This window comes from Engraulis encrasicolus, chromosome 13 (genome assembly GCF_034702125.1).
Source record: "Engraulis encrasicolus isolate BLACKSEA-1 chromosome 13, IST_EnEncr_1.0, whole genome shotgun sequence".
In the NCBI taxonomy this organism is placed as follows: Eukaryota; Metazoa; Chordata; class Actinopteri; order Clupeiformes; family Engraulidae; genus Engraulis; species Engraulis encrasicolus.
This window is the reverse complement of record NC_085869.1, coordinates 21,387,077-21,404,924: the sequence shown is the minus strand read 5'-3', so window position 1 is coordinate 21,404,924 and position 17,848 is coordinate 21,387,077. Positions and strand designations below refer to the sequence as shown.

Genomic DNA, 17,848 nt, shown 5'->3' with positions numbered 1-17,848 from the left:
CCTCATAGAGGTTATTCATTGTGTTTCAGAGATGGCCTGCTAATGTGTTACCTGTATCGGGGCAGCCAAGAGGTCACTGAATGCACGTGGGTGAAATAGGTTCTATGCTCCCGCTGTGTCCCCTTTGGAAGAGTGGGTCGACTAGAGGTGGAGGTGAGAGGTGTGCGACCGGAGGGCAGCGAGGTCTGCTCCACTCGAGCCAGCTCTGTGATGCTTGACCCCATAGCTGGACTGGCCATATATGGGCATGTGGGGCATTTGCCCGGTGGACGATGATGATGATGATTTTGGCCCGGTTCTACCCTCAATGTAGTGGTACCAGTCCTCATGTCACAGTCCACAGCACACCTTGTCAGAGTCAGATTTAAATAGTCATTTTGGTTGTTGTGGTTAAAATCGCTCATAATAGAAGGATAAAAATGTTGTCACAGACTTTATTGTCTCTGTCAATGCCTGGCGGAGCCGTCTTGGCTGAAAATGCCCGGTCTGGCCCTACGGTATTGCACTAACGGTAGGGCACTCATCCACTATGCGGCCGACCTGGGTTCGGTTCCGGCCCGGGCGCTTTGCCGTGCCGGCCCTTCCCTGTTTCTCTCTCCTCCGTTGTTCTGTCGTGAAGGGGTACAATAAAGACCCCCAAAAAATAACTTTAAAAAAAGAAAGAAAAATTCCCCGCCTGATTTTTTCTCCCAGTCCAGCCCTCCTCGACCCTGGGGCTTCTCAGGTGTGGAGCAGGACAGGTGCAGGCCGAACGGGTTTCCAGCCCTTTTAGCCCCCAATGCCCCCTTTTAAACCACCAGGCATGTTGAACTCAAACTCATTTGTACAGAGCCCTGCAGGAACAGCTGACCTAAATAATGTGGCCTCCACACACACACACACACACACACACACACACACACACACACACACACACACACACACACACACACACACACACACACACACACACACACACACACACACACACACACACATACTGAAGTCAACACATACACACACACACACACACACACACACACACACACACACACACACACACACACACACACACACACACACACACACACACACACACACACACACACACACACACACACACATACTGAAGTCAACACATACACACAAACACACACACGCACCCACACTCAAGCACACACCTTTTCTGGCTGTGCAGTTACTAATCTACGCGTGACCTTGTGGTACAGTAAGAGTGCAGTAGTTGCTTTTTAAAGGTGACATGATGATGATGTTGTGTGATGTGTGAAATGTTGACTTCACTTGTTTCTTTCTTCTGTGCTCGCCCGTGGTACCTCAGTGGCTCTGCTATGAATGTGGCCTATGGAGAGGAGGAGATGAAGAGGTTCCTGGAGGAGGCAACGCAGGTCTCACAGGTGAGGGGCTTACGGCCTTGTAGGGTCACAAACCTAGTGACGAAACATCACTCACATACAGTATAGTGTACTGTACTGTTATGTTTCGTTTCTTCTACTTTGTGTTGCTGCTTTTGTCAGTACACTGATGCTTATTGGTATTGTCTAACAAAATGAGCAGCATAGGACACACAAGTGTTATACTGTTATGTGTCTTTTTTCCTATTTTGAGTTGCTGTTTTTGTCAGTTCACTGGTGAGGCCCTTACCGTGGATAGTCACCAGAGGTGTCAATTCTGGGTCCAGAGTAGGGATGCAAATTCTCGATTAACTCATTTATCATTAGATGACAGTCTTATCGATCGACTTACGATTAATTGATAAGCAGCGTTTCCCCCCCGAAATCTCAATGTTTCTCGGAAAAAAACTACTTAATCTAAAAATTTTAATTAAAAATTTAGATAAAATACCACATTTAAGTTAATTCTATTTCAATTATTTAATTCAAAAGTGATTTAAATATTCCCACTATTCACACCCCTCTTCACACACACTGTTCACATGCCCATTTCACCTGGGTCTCTTGTCAGTTGAATTGTCGATTAATTGCGATTAATGTTTTTTAATCGATTAATGCAGTGGTTCTCAAACATTTTGTGTGAAGTACCTCCTGAGAAAATATTGAGCTCTCCAAGTACCACCTTGACAACCAACATTAGAATATCACAGTAAAGGCCTTCCATACAGTATTCACTTTTGTCAGTCAATACAGGAGAGGTTCATAATGGCATCGACAGTTACGGTCACATTCAGTGCAAGTTTGTTTTTAAATTTCTTGCTTGCCTAGTATTATTCTGCATTGTGTTTTCAGTTTCATACAATTCAATATTACAAAATGTCAGACCAAAGACATTTTCAACTGCAACAACTTGATCAGCCTTCAAATCAATGCACAAAAAAGTAAATTCTTCCAAGTACCACCAGAGATGTCTCAAGTACCACCAGTGGTACACGTACCACAGTTTGAGCACCACTGGATTAATGTATTGATCGATTAAAGTCGATTAATCGATTAATCGTTTGCATTCCTAGTCCAGAGAGTAAAAACCCTGCCACAGTTTCCTATTGTCACAGGTGACTCCATTCACTCCAATAAGTAGCTGGTCTACCTGTCTAGAGTGCTCAATAATCGGGTGATTTAGAGATGGTTGGATCAAATTTGTGGCAGGGTTAGCACTGCCTGAACTCATGATTGACACCTCTGATAGTCACAGACCTATCGAAACATCATTCACATACAGTATACTGTTGTGTTTTTTTTTTCTATTTTGTGTTGCTGTTTCTGTTTGTACACTGATGCTTATTCGTGTTGTCTAACAAAACGAGCAGCACAGGAAACAAAAGTCTTGTATAGTCACAGACATAACAACATACTGTATCTGATTTGCCCATGTCTACAAACACTTGCCCTGTCAGTAGCTACTGCAGCAGTCATCACAGATATAAGAAACCCTCACTCGCATAACGTTTTTTGCCCCCTACATACCAACACTTGCACGTACAAAACATGAAAGCATTTAGACATATTTTCCTACAACTTCCCCTATTTGGTTTGGTGTGGGGGATGCTTATTGTTGTTGTCTTACACACCATGCATGCGCGTAGTAGACTGTTGTGCAGCTATCCCACAATTCCCCCTGTTTTAGTCTGTGTAGTCTGCTGACGCTCATTGGTATTGTCTTACAAAATGAGCAGCGTTAGTTGCTGTGGTACGTATTGGAAGCGCAGGACCTTGCAAAAAGTAAACATTGCCCGAGGCTCTTGGCTTGTAATTCTACCCAGCCCACCACCACAGCAGTCTGTGGTGAATCCACAAATGGGTGTGTGTGTAAATGAAGAATCTTCATACATGATTTAATCTATCAAAAATATTACCACAGGGATAGCACCCCTGGGAGTGGATACAAACAGAGAGAAAAACAGACACACACATTTGTCTCACTCTCTCTATTCCTCTCTCTCTCTCTGACTCACACATACGGTATGCACTCCACTCACACGCACGCACACACACAAACACACACATTTTTCCTCTTTTGTCTGTGTTTGTGTTTGCGTGCGTGAATGCGTGTGTGCGTGCGTGTGTGCGTGTCTGCAGCCAATTAGCATCAGCTACTGCTCCTGTCTGTGTGCTGGTTGGCTGGCTGCGGGCGATGCTTGCATTGTTTACGCTTCTCCCTCAGCCCTCGGCCCTCAGCCCTCAGCCCTCAGCCCTGCTCCCTCACCGGGTGGCTGTGACGCACCTGGCACATCCTCTGTGCCCCAGCCGCGGGGCACAACAGACGGCCTGTCCAGACCTTCACCTGGCCCAACCCGGCCTGTGTCACCCAACACCACCCGCTCTTTTTCAGCCCTCCCAGCTCCAATGCTTTCTCTCTCTCCTCACCAGCCCCGCTCTCCTCAGAGAGGGCTCTAATAAGTCCCAACCCAAACCTCAATAAGCTCGCCTTGGCCTGTACTTCTCCCTGCCACTGGCCCTCAGCTCAGAATTAAGGTGCGATCACACAGACCGCGGATTTCTGCCTACAATCTGCGATGCGCGTCCATCTGATTAATCAGAAGTGAACACACCAAGCGCGGATCCACTGCCTATTCGAATGCGGTGACTAGGCAACGTAGCCTAATCGATGGTGTTATGTCATTAAATGTTGTGAAAAGATACACAAAATGCTTTGTCCATTCATCTATGTAAAATGAATAGAAGACGAGCTATTTTCTTGCTCTCCTAACGTTGGATAGTGAATCTGATATGAATGTTGATAACGGTCTCCTATCGAACATCTGGAAATCCGCCGCAGGTTTTCCGCCTTGAGTTGAACTTTTCAACTCGATCCGCCCAACGCGGAGAGACAGAGAATCCGCAAGCCGCCTTGCGCTGATATTAGACGCGTAATCCGCTAATTTTCATTGACAAACAATAGAACACACCCGCCTCCGACTGTAAAATCCGCGGTCTGTGTGATCGCGCCCTTAAGGTGGTCTTGATCTTGACCTGGACCCCCGTTTCTCGAAAGCCAACCAGTTAGCTACTTAGTAGGTTGCCAATGGGAAATTGGTAGCGACACTGTTGAGAAACGCACACCTGAATTGGATGTCTCAGTGGAAAAATATAACATGTTATTTATTTATTTGCAAAAGCCGATTGCTTATTCAGATGTGGCAGCTGTTTTCAACTGGGTTCCCTGTTCTGCTCATTAATTTTTCTTTTGTGTTGCCACTCCGTCCTCCATGTGCAGGAACACCCCGTGGTCATCACCAAGTTCATCCGTGGAGCCAGAGAGGTGGAGGTAGATGCTGTGGCCAAAACCGGCAAGGTAAGTGAGATATTAGATGTATGACGGTCAATATATATCTAGGAGTTGAATCAATTCTTAAAGTTTCTTTTGTTTCAGACATGTAAAAGCTTTTATCTTTTACCTGACATGTTTCGAAGGTGAGACTTCCGTCTTCATTAGAGGGTAGAATTAAGTGCGATATTGTTACCTACTGTCCAGAATCCCAGATCAGGAAGTGCTGTTCCGCAATCAGCTTGCCAATCCGTCTGTGAAATTACCCCCGCCCAACATGTTGTTATAATCAACTTTAATCTTCCACGGCAAGTCTGACACCCTAACTTCTAGCCGATGACCAGCCCAATGTCCCAGTGTTAATATCTTCTCAGTATTTGATTCATCGATTTTACGTACAGTAATTTGAGCATCATTATGGGGTCAGACTTAGGTGATATGTTTTTTTTTTTTTACAAAAATGTTTTCATGCACCCGTCACAGTGACTCTGAGCTGTTCGTAGCGTTTTGTTAAACTGCGTGTAAGGATGTCATGTTTGCCTGGCAGCAGCAAGTTAAGTTTTCACAGCCTGCTTGCTGCACTGCACACTGATGCGGGGGCAAGAAAACGCTCCTGTCAGTGACACCCTCAGGAGAGGCCCCGAGAGGACGACGGTACATGCTCACTTTGTCACTTCAGCTCCTGCGCCATAATACAGCAGCTACAAAAAATATGATTAAAGCAGCCGGAGAATTATCAGATAAAGGCTCGTCAACCTGAACCCCATAAAATTGGATTCGTTCGAAAGCAGAAACCCGAAACACTTGATTTTGATTGAATATGTGATATCAGATGAAAGACAGCGTTTCTTTTTTTCCTTTTTCTTTTTTTTTGCTCCACGTGTGTGGGGGAAGAGAATGCTCTTCATCAGCTGCATTATGCCGTCTGAATAACGGCGAGCGCAGCAGCACGGTAGCTCACCGGCCCGTCTGAGAGGGAGGTGAACTGGTATTACGCTAATGAGCTGATTAGGCTATAGGGATTTTTTAGCATTTCCTGACTGAATGCCGGCTTGATTATGCGAAGCGTTAAGAGTACTTCTTGGGCCATGACAAAAGGAATCACCTGACACTATAATTTCTAGCAACATTTTTAGCACAATACATTTCACGGTTGATTAATTTCGTCTGCCATGCATGACTTGTAACTGTAGTAGACAGAACGCTGTGTGAATATTTTCAGTATCAGGTTTTAGTGCTTTTCAACGTGTGGCTACACTGGCTATCAGGGCTCTCATGACATGTCACAGTGGCTCTTCAACCGTTTGAGAATGGTTACTTGGATTGGCAAAAAAAAAATAAAGGAATGTAGGAATGAAAAGTGAACAGACCTCCAGAACAGTTTAAAAAATCAAACTTTACATTGTGATCACAGCATTGGGCCATGGACCCTTAATTTCCTGTATATGCCACGGATCGTTTGAGCTGCACTGTGATTCAGGTCCAGTTCATAATGTAATTGATTCCTCCTTTACATATGCCTCGCTTTTTCAAAAGAATAATTTCCCCTTTAAACACACATTTTCTCATATTGTACTGAATCAGCTTCCATACCCTTGCTGTCTGTAAAACACGACTTATTATAAGGTGTCAGAGGCTCTTGCATACGTAGCAGCATTGACCTTTGGCCAAAACTTCCTCCACAAAACTTTCTTTCTCATATATTCTGCTCAGCTATGATTGTCTGGAATGAGTCATCTGAAGTGTAGTGTTTTTTTTTTTTTTTTACAACTATTATATTTATTTATTTATTGTTAACAGGTTTGCTACGGTAACATTTGAACCAAGCCTAAGGCACTGCATTGAGCAAGGTCCTTTCAAAGTTGCCCGAGCCCAGACATGTTTTCAGACAGCTTGTGTTTTGTGTCTCTTTGTGAAATAGTACACAGTAAAATTGTTCAAAGCATTGTTAATTCAACACCTTGAAGAATACTCTGGGAGCAAATACAATCAAGAACATGACTCTGTAAGTGTTAAACGAACTCTGCGTTGTTTCCTTGTAGTGCTGCCTTCCGTAGCTGTGGCCATCTCTCACTCTCCAATTCCCTTATCCATGATTAATTTTGCATCGTCAGGGTCGGCCCCCGGCGGTGCCCTTATCCATATTCATGCCATTGGACTAATGAACAATTCAGCTTTCAGGTGTACGAGGCCGCTAATATCATTGAGCTCCGTGGATCACTGGCGCTCTCATCTGCACTGATGGCGTCCCTGTTTTTTTATGTGTGTAAAGGGGAAACGGTTTGGAAAAATAACCTTGACACGAGGTCATTTTGCGTCTGGCTCTAAATGAATATGTATGTTTTTTTGTGATTGTGTGTCTGTGTGTTTGCCACTATAAAACAGCTATAAAAAAGAGCTTTCAAGTTCAAGCTAATGAATAAACTAGTAATCACAAAAAATCCAGTAGAATTTCGAAGACAAAAAAGACAAACTTATAAAGCATTCAACACATAGTACCTCTCACCAAATAAAAACAAAAAGGAGGCAATGAAAGCTAGAACAGCTGCATGTGTGATTGACAAGAAAAAGGTTAAAGACAAGTACTGTATGAATAAACATAAAAAAATATAAATAAAAAAAAGCTTGTGGGTTATAAAATGTGAATAAACACAAACAGTAAGATAAATAGAAAAAGAATAAGTACAAGAAGGCATAAGCAACTCTCAAGGCAAAAAAACGTTTTTGAAATTTGTATTTTTGAACCAACATAAAGTTTGGCTAGTGGGAGCTACATAGGATGCTATTTAGAAATGACTTTGGTGTGTAGAATGTCACACATGTCACGGAGCCAAATACAGTGTGATGGAACCGTGTTTATGGATCAGAGTATAGTGTCTAAACCACAATAAATTGAACAAAATGCGCCTGAATTAAAAACAATTGAGTAGCCCTTAAATCCAAACATTAACACTTCGGAAACGAGTGTCCCTTAACTTAAACTATTCTGTTGGCCAATCAAACGCAACTGTCCATGTGCTGCACCTGTATGTGTTTGTGTTTAGGTGCTGGTCCATGCCATCACAGAGCACGTGGAGGATGCAGGAGTTCACTCGGGAGACGCTACGCTGATGCTGCCCACTCAGACCATCAGCCAGGGCGCCCTGGAGAAGGTCCATGTCCCCTGTTTGCCTCCCAACACTGATGCATCAAGCACTAATGACTATTCTGCCCTGCAAAAAGCAAAATGCAGTAACTACATATTTGGCCAAAATCGAGTTTTGACTGAAAGTGGTCTTCATTACACATCCTTTAATTTACGACAAAGCCTTGTGGTCCAAATGTGTCCTGTTTTAGAGATCTTACCAATATATGGCAAATTTGCAGTTACTACAATTTCTTGCCTAATACCAAGGCTCTGAAGGCATTTTTCTCTGTTTCAGTGTTGGCATAGTTACTGCACTTTGCTTTTGTAGGGCATATTGACACATGCGCTGACCCTCAGTCTCTCTCTCTCTCTCTCTCTCTCTCTCAAATGACATAGTCTCACATAGCAGATGATGTACAGTAATGGTTCTCATCATGTTTTTTTTTTTTTTGTAAAAAGCCACTTTCACACAGTCTAAAACTCAGGAAAAACACACATTGCCAAAACCAAATCTGTGATATAATGATTATTGTGACACTTTTCTATTTGAAACTTAAAATGAGTTGAAGAGACCAGCGACCACACTTACACAGTTGTGTTGCATGGGTATGCAGACAAACGTGTGCTAGCCAGCGCTGGAGATGTAGCAGGGAGAGTTTTTGGCTGTCAGGCGGGTTGATCTCAGGTCTGTTTACCCTGGACTCCAGTAAACACCACTATCCCGCGCACACTCACACGCACGCACACACTCACACTCACACACACACACACACACACACACACACACACACACACACACACACACACACACACACACACACACACACACACACACACACACACACACACACACACACACACACACACACACACGCCAGTTTCTCCTGAGATTGCCATCTCCACATTCAGCCGTCCTCATGTGGCAGCGTATCCATTATGCTGAAAGATATTGATGACATCAGTGTTGCGACGTGCTCTGCATAAGCAGTGGTGTCATGCTGAAATATGGCTGCCGGCCAGTGCCTCTCTCTTTCCCTTAATATATATTTTCTCTGGTAATTTTCAGATTAAGACTGCGACCCGGAAAATTGCCAAGGCATTTGAAATTTCAGGGCCGTTTAACACTCAGTTCCTGGTGAAAGGCAATGATGTCATGGTAAGTTATGACGGCGCGATGTAGATTGAATATCCAAACCCAGGCCATTACTGATGAATAGGCCCATCCGTCTGTAGGGGACAGTTTTGGAAATACAGTTTTGATACACTTTGCGAAAGGTCCTCCAAAGCTTGCACAGTCAGCTTTTGCTAAATTCCATATACATGTGGCAACATGGGAGAATACAGTGTATCATTGAGGAGAAGGAAAGAGTTACTACTTCTCTTCGGTTCAGATATGGCCCATGAACTCACTCAGCCAGATGTGCATCTTGATTGGCCCTTAGATTTTTATTTTTTTCTTTGGCCCATTGAATCTTGATGAAACTTTTCCCACAGTTAGTAGTTTTGGATGATTGGCCTTGATTTACGTAAGTTAGAGGAGGATTTTATAACGATGTGAAATCAGCAGGAATTTTCAGTAATGAGCAAAAAATGTGTTCCTCCCATTCACTAAATCAGCTGATTTTTAATTATCCAAGGACATTTGCCGGGAAGAAGTGTTATTGAATGAAATCACTTGCATTAAGTGCACAAGTAGACCCTGGCTGATGGTTTTAAAAAATGTGCTACTGCGTGTGAACTTTTGTGCCCAGGCGGCCCATTACTTGGAATTTTGTTCTTTCTTTGGACGGATTATTTTGTGTTTCCTTGTGTTTATTTGTGTTTACTTATTTATCTATTAGATATTTTTGTTTGTTCAATTCCCTTTGTTTTGTCACCTTTGTGTTTTGCATACATGTAGTAGGTCATGTAGGACAGTGGTTCTTAACCTGGGGTGCGGGCACCCCCTGGGGGTGCGCCAGAGATTTCTGGGGGTGCACAGAATTTTGTTTGTGTTGAGGTTGTGACCAAAATTTGATTCTAGACCTCATGATTAGGCCAAATCAATAACAAATTAAAACATGTTTTGGACCTAATGTAAAGTCATTAAAGAATTAATTAATTTCTAAAGCAAGAATCATTGTAATTATTCACTTAAATAATTTTATTTTGTGCGTATACACGTATAGATGTTTGGTTTGGGGGTGCACGGCTTGTCTTGGGCAGAGTTTAGGGGGTGCTTCAAGAAAAAAGGTTAAGAACCACTGATGTAGGAGATGTAGGTCACTGCGTTGACTATTTGTCTGTGTGTCAAAGTGAACCTGACAAAGCACAAGTGAAATGCGTTGTCCACTGAAATAAAGCAACAGCAAAATGAAGTCCATCAGTATGCGGTGATTCTTCCTCCTGATCCTGGATTACTTGTGTGACTGGCTGTGCATAGGAGCACCATACCTTTCAATACTTATTTGTCTGTGTGTTGCCATATTTGATTGAGTGCAACCTGATTTTTTTACCCAATACTTAATACAGAACTTCGGTCTTTCTTCGAACGAATTCTTTTATGTCATTTTTGTTAACTTCAAGTTGTTTGTCACCTTTGTGTTTTGCATACATGTAGGTCTTTGCGTTGAGTAATTTTTTTTCTTTGTGTTGCCATGACAGGTGATTGAGTGCAACCTGCGAGCTTCGCGCTCCTTCCCCTTCGTGTCCAAGACCATAGGCGTGGACTTCATCAATGTGGCCACGCGCGTCATGGTGGGGGAGCCCCTGGACGAGGCCCGCCTACCCTCGCTGGAGAACCCCATCATACCTGTGGACTACGTAGGCATCAAGGTGGGTTTGTGTGGCCCCTGTGTATGAATGAGCAAGCTTTGTCCTCTGTGTGTGTGTGTGTGTGTGTGTGTGTGTGTGTGGTGTGTGTGTGTATGTGTGTGTGTGTGGATCTCTGTGCCTTTGAGGCTACATGGTTTATGCGCTCATAAACCAAATGTCAAATTATGTGGGCATCCAGGTGGGGTTTGTGTTAGCCTGGGAAATTCCATGCTGCTTTCCACAATCGTTCCGATTTGAAAGACAGCATGGATTCTATCCCTCAGCGAGGTTCCAGATTTTACGCTCCAATCAGAGAGCGGGGAGGGGCGGAAAAGGCGATGACTGCAGATTGTTTGAATAGATAAAACTGACATGATTGGCTATGGGCTACTTACGTATATGCCCAATAAACAGCCATTGGCAATTAGGGCTGGGTAAAATAATCGATTTCATCGATAATCGATCGATTTCATTTAAAATTCACATAATCGATTCACAGGGCACAAAATCGATTTTTTTGTTCTCTTTCTTTTTGTTCTTTTTGTTTAATTTAGGTCTATGGAAAATACCCAGTAGGTATTAGTCAATTAGGCCTAGGCCTACTTATTACAAATTAGCAATCTGTTAACACTGTCAAGCCACAGCCCTTTGACATTTTTATATAAAAATAGGCAACAGCATCTTTTGGGGGAAATCCTTGCACCAAGAAGGGAACGGATTGAATCGATTCGGAATGAAAGCCCTAAGAATCTAAATCGAATCGATAAAGGAACATGGCTGCGATACCCAGCCATTGGCAATTGTTAACCACAACTTTCCTACGAGAATTTGCATAGCTAGCCTCCAGACTATCTCATTTCTGAGATGTGTGTGTGTGTGTGTGTGTGTGTGTGTGTGTGTGTGTGTGTGTGTGTGTGTGTGTGTGTGTGTGTGTGTGTGTGTGTGTGTGTGTGTGTGTGTGTGTGTGCGCACGTTTACACTTGTCTGTGTGTGTTTGTCTGAGTGTGCACTTTTGTGTTAATGTTCATGCGTTCATAAACCAAATGTCAAATTGACACAAGTAGCTCTAAAAGTGAAAAGTAGTTGTAAGCCAATTTATCCTGTGCTGGTCATGTATTGCATTTTCTTTTGCATTAAGCGTTGTCCAGAGGATCTCTATGTATGACATGCTGTATTGTGTCTAACATATTGTGTCTAGGTTTGGATTGTGTTGTGCATAAAATGTACAGGCATATTTTTAATGTTGTTGGCAGGGCATGCTCTACAGATACCAATTCCAGACAGTGATATTAGCTGTGCTACTTAAGCGCACACACACCTCCCTATTATAAAGGCCATACCTCGTTTAGTAGTGTTTGCTCAAGAGCTCCAGGAGTCATTCGAGGTGAGCAGCGCGCCCCACGGCGCGTCCCCCTGCACGGCTTGTGAGAAATGAGCTGGGGTGTTGTACAACCCCCGCATCACAACTTAGACAGTCTCAATCACAGGGGCTGGCAGTGAAGGATCTGGGGCACAGGGTCCATTGGATAGCTTGTCACCGCAGCTGCACTACACCTCTCCTAAAGTAATTTCCGGAATAATTCCAGAGGAGTTTCCAGCGCCATGCCTGTGATGAGCAGGCAATCACGCAGGAGTAATCCCCCAACATCCTATCACGCTCACAACTTTTAAACACCCAGCTGAGATGTGGCGAGTTATACTTAAAATAAAAAAAATTAAAAAAAAGATTGGGAGCGCCAATTGAATGTCTACCACAAATGCCTGAAATAATGATAGATGCGTGTGCCAGTCGTAGGCAGTCAAAATGGTCTGTGAGTGTATTTCAGGAAACTTTCCTACTTATGAACTGTAACTGTTGATTACATCTCATGATCAGCCTGGGTATCTGTGCACAGTAATTTCAGTACAGTACTGAAAAACAGCAGAAAAAAACACAGTTAAATAATTTATTTTAATTATTTAATGAATTAAATATTTAATTTCATTTTCAACAACAGAGAACCTTCTAACATCAGAACCTTGATGTTTTTTTAACCTATCATTGTGTGCATTGCATGATGGTATATTGCTATTGACAGGCCTGCTGGTCACTGCTGCCTACACTGTGCCTGCTCGAACCTCTCGTGGCTTTTTGTTAGTCCTCCACACATCCGCACACCTGCACCAGTAAATAAGCCTCCATTTCAGGTTGGGGGTGGGGGGGCTGTAGTAAGGTGTACTGCAGATATGCTATGGGAGGTAAATCTTCATTTGTTTCGCTTTGAAACAACGCCGTTTGTGTGCTGCCGCTGGCTTCAGGCACCCCTGCTGGTAAATTGCTTTAGATCTTTTTCATATGGCGCCTCTGTAGCAGGATGGGTCCTTGTGAAATCTCCTACCTCCTTTCCCCTCAGTCTCTCTCTCTCTCTCTCTTTCTCTCTCTCTCTCTCTCTCTTTCTCCCTTTCTCCCTTTCTTTCTTTATGTTTGTCCGAGGTTCGGTGGAATATTTTACAAACACATGTCTTTTTGTCTTTGTCTATCAACTCCCTGTTGTGTCAAATCCGTGGGTTTCACCGCCTCTGAAACGCCACAACAATATAGCTAAATGAAGTTTCCAGTGATGAGGCAGGCAGAGCCTGAAAGACGGAGAGCCGTATCGCACCATTCTCAGAGGGCAAGGAGAGGTCACGTGCTCGCTCGAGCGAAGACGCTCGTTACCTTTATTCACACCAGCGCCATTTCATACTGGCTGGGGAACGGTCCATTTTTAGCCATCCATTGCCTGCTCAAACACACGCTCCCTCACACATACACCTGTGCCTGCAGTCCTCGCTGGGAACCGCAGGTGCATAGATTTTCGTGGACTTTTTCTATAGCCTTGGTCTGCTGGAAATGTCCGATATGATTGTTCCCTATTCAAGTGCTTGTGCTTTTTTTTCCCTCTCTCTGCAATTTTCCCCAGCGTAATATATGCTCTGACCCCTAGGGGCCCCCTCGCAGGGCCCGGTTACCATGGCAGCCGTCATCTTCCTATAGTGGGGCCTCGTGAATCGCCAAATCCGAGCAGCCGTTGTTCTTTCCTCCGTCAGCTACCTGCCCGCAGCCTCAGAACAGGAGAGAGAGAGAGAGAGAGAGAGAGAGAGAGAGAGAGGGAGAGAGAGAGAGAGAGAGGAGAGAGACAGAGACAGAGACAGAGAGAGAGAGAGAGAAACCTGGATCCTGGGGGAGGGAGAGATAGAAAAGAGAGAGAGAGAGTGTAACACAGTACGTACATGTGTGTGTGTGTGTGTGTGTGTGTGTGTGTGTGTGTGTGTGTGTGTGTGTGTGTGTGTGTGTGTGTGTGTGTGTGTCTTTTTCCAGAGGCGAGGGATATTAATAATGAATGCATCAGTATCCTTCAGAGAGGAGAGGCACATGTGGCTGTCCAATGCCGCTAGCTCACTCGCCCCAAGGTTTGAAATACTGACGGGGCCATGGCTGCATTGGTCATAAGGGGGGGAAAGGCGGATCGCACTCAGGTTCTTCTTTTCTTATTAATTATTTTTTTGTTTTTACATAGCAGCAGAGAAGATTTTTCACTTTGTAAAATTATTCAACTGGAGACGCACCACACGGAAGAGTGTGGTGTTCTAACTACTACTTCTGGAAACTCACGATGTCCATTATAGTGCTCCCCGTGACCCAAGTCAGCGTGGAGCGCACATTTTCATCATTGTAGTTTATTCTCTGCTTCTACGCTTAGGTCGTCCCTGAATGACAAAATTCTGGAGGAAATTCTTTTCATCCGCTTGAATAAACAGTTTGGAATGTAGGCTGTCTCATTGCACTTACGTCTTTCTTGGTTAACGTCAGTTAGGCCTATGGGGAGCAATCAGCTGACAGGAACGAAATGAATCGTTCCGGGAACAGTTTTTATTTGTTCTAACCGGTTCGGGAATGTCAATTTATTGGTGGAACTCATAACCGGAAACGTTATAATTCCGTTTCTGTTCGGAACAGAACGTTTGGGAAAAAATAAAGGTTCAAAGCCCTGGTCATAAGGCATACAGGACATTTGTCCGATGGACTGTTGATGATTTTGACCTGTTCCTTCCCTCAATGCAGTGGTATCATGTCCTCATGCCGCTACAGCTGACGTCTCGGAATCAGATTTAAATATTCATTTTGGCTGTTGCGGTCAAAATAGCTTGTAATCGATTGCTAAAAATGTTGTCACAGGCTTCATTGTCTCTCTGAAAGCCTGGCGGACCAGTCTTGACTGAAAAGGCCCGGCCTGCGGCCCTACCCTGGCTGTAACAGTACGGTACCGGCAGAGAGAGTAGAGAGAGAGAGGTTCCATTAGTCCAGGGGTCCCCAAACTAAGGCCCGGGGGCCGGATGCGGCCCGCCAGGCCCCTTTGACCGGCCCTCCACCTCTCTGCATCTCACCATTTGAACTGGCCCAAAGACGCAATCCTCACAGAAAAAAATATCAAATATATATTTTAAATATTTTATTTTGTTTATCTACAGGCCTTCCTACAGTTTAATTTTCACTAACTTTCACTAACTAAGTTTCTTGTCTTGATGTACTCACTCAATTCTTTTGCAAATCACTTGTAATGATGAGCTATTTTGTGCTAGGAATTATGACTGAAGGAAGCAAAGGACAGCACTCTTCAGATTGTTCTCTGTTTATTCGCCTATGAACGTTTCGGGCAGAGCCCTTCTTCAGTGTGTAATGGCAATTGCCGTGCTAGAAATTATGGCTATAACAGGCAGTGGCCTAGTATACAGCCCACATGATTGATCCCGGCCCCTGATCACAGTCAGGAACGATGATGTGGCCCCCAGAGAAAAAAGTTTGGGGACCCCTGCATTAGTCCATTGTTTCCGGGTTCTATTATTGCAAGGGGGAGGGGGGGAAATCCCCCTTTAGGCAGACCTAAGGACTGTTCTATTCAATGCTAGGAGTATTATGACACGCCCCTTTAGGCAGACCGGAACCTGGTCATGTTAGGTGCCCATAGCAACCGGGTCGTCTCCACGTGTCATGAGGTCTTTAAAGAATCTCTGGTACGGTACTGGGCTGCTATGCTGGCAATCTGGGTTTGATTCCGGCCCGGGTCGTTTGCCAATCCTTCCCCATCTCTCTATCTCCACTCATTTCCTGTTACTCTGTCACTGTCCTGCCATAAATAAACTCGTAAAAGACCCCCAAAAAAAAATCTTGAAAAAAAAAAATGTTGAACCCTGAACAACAGGGCCAGAGGTCAGGACACCTAGCCCTGGCAGCGCCCTCCTAGTGACGCAACAGCTTCTGCATTGCTTCTAGTCAGGCCAAGAGCAATGCAAATATCGTTTCTGGTCTCCCGGAAAATGGGGAACCCCGCCCACTTTGTCTGACACCAGTCAACCAATAGCAAACCTTGGGAGGCGGGTCAACCATGCCGTTTAGCAAACGTTAATTGTTATGCTCTTGGTCAGACCAAGTCTGTAAGAGATTTCAAAGTCGATGATAATCAGGCTACAGGACGCCACCCAGCCTGTCAACTCATTCTCCACCCCAGATGGGCACTTCTCCTTCCTTTGGCACCTCCAGCCACCTCGCCCAGTAGTGTTGCCTAGTGCCTACTGTCAATGGAAAGAATATGGAATACGTCATTACGGTGGGGGTCTGGGGGTCCTACTACCCCAGGAAATTGTATTTATTACTTTTATCTCTAAATATAGTACGACTCCATATATCAAGGGACGGTTGGAAACCCTATCGCTCAGTAGCCTCACAACATTATCTGTTTGGCTTGTCAAGGGGAAACAATAAAAAAAAAATCCCAAATATAATCATAAGAGAAATGAAACGCTATGCCATTGTTTTCTTGTTATTTTTCTTACTTGTTTTTTTTGTTCATTATTCGCTTTCTTAAGCTTCTCCAACAATGCTTGAGCGAGTGGATTAATCAGGAATGTGTGTACGTGCGTGCATGTGTGTGTGTGCGTGCTTGTGTGTGTGTGTGTGTGTGTGTGTGTGTGTGTGTGTGTGTGTGTGTGTGTGTGTGTGTGAGTGAGTGAGTGAGTGTGAGTGTGTGTGTGTGTGTGTGTGTGTGTGTGTGTGTGTTCGGGCATGTGTGCGTGTGTGTTTATTCCGTTGCCTGCCTGGGCTTGGCTTCCTCATTAGAATGCCGCAGCCGGCCCGCCTCATCCAGGTCTGATTGCATCGCTCAAGGATGCGCTCCACTCCCCTCTCCTCTCAGGCACACACACACACACTCTCTCTCTCACACACACAGACACACACACACACACACACACACACACACACACACACACACACACACACACACACACACACACACACACACACACACACACACACACACACACACACACACACACACACACACCTTAATATCCTTTGTTGGGTCCTCCCATTGACTTCCATTCATATTAACCCTGACAGTAGCTAAAGAATGCTAAACTGTGCCCAAACCAAAACAATTCCTAACCTTAACCTGTCAGTGAGGAAACCTTTCCAAACTCCACGGCTCTCCACTACTCCCCACTTCTAACTTGTTGCTTCCTCCACTGAGGTCATAAAGGTTGGAGCAACAGTTTTTTTCTTCCTTTTAAGGGTGCTGACCAAAATATTGTGAAACAGAAAAATGAAAAAAGGTTGCACCATGCATAGGTTTCTTTATTACACAGATGCGTTTTGTTGTGCCCACACTGAGGAAGGCAGAACGTCGAAACGTGTCTGTGTAATAAAGAAACCTATGCATGGTGCGACCTTTTTTCATTTTCAGTTCCTCCACTGAGGTAACATGTCTCTGATGTGGACACAATGGGGACCGTGTACTTTTTCGTTCATTCATTATTCTATTTTGGAATGAAATATGAAATTCAAAAAAGGGTGCAACTTCTTGTTTTGATTAAAGCAATACAAGCAGAAATGGCTGTATTTTGTTTTCTGCATGTGTTACTTCATACCATAATAGCATTATAAAAAATGACAAAATTTTTGATCGTTTTTCAATTTGTGATATTTGGCTACTCGTTTATTGAATTTCATTTGACTGACCCCTCCCCCTCTGTTTACCCGGAAGGAAAGTTTGCCGTCTGAAACGCATCAGAAAAGGTCTAGCTACCAAACGACACACAGAACAGTAGCTGGAGCCAGAGACACAACAGAAAAATAATAGAATGATGAAAAACATTTTTGCGATGTACAGGCTAGTAGGCCTATGCGCAGCA

The 17,848-nt window shown here is 44.0% G+C and overlaps 1 protein-coding gene across 1 annotated transcript in view; it reads left to right on the top strand.

Annotated features, from left to right (window-relative positions):
- cps1 (carbamoyl-phosphate synthase 1, mitochondrial) overlaps positions 1 to 17,848 on the top strand; it is a 79,698-nt gene that overhangs the window by 45,559 nt on the left and 16,291 nt on the right. The window contains exons 28-32 of the mRNA XM_063213444.1: positions 1,319 to 1,394; positions 4,669 to 4,746; positions 7,764 to 7,871; positions 8,913 to 9,002; positions 10,490 to 10,660. Of these exons, the coding sequence (XP_063069514.1) occupies positions 1,319 to 1,394; positions 4,669 to 4,746; positions 7,764 to 7,871; positions 8,913 to 9,002; positions 10,490 to 10,660 (523 nt within the window). The remainder of the gene's footprint in view (positions 1 to 1,318; positions 1,395 to 4,668; positions 4,747 to 7,763; positions 7,872 to 8,912; positions 9,003 to 10,489; positions 10,661 to 17,848) is intronic.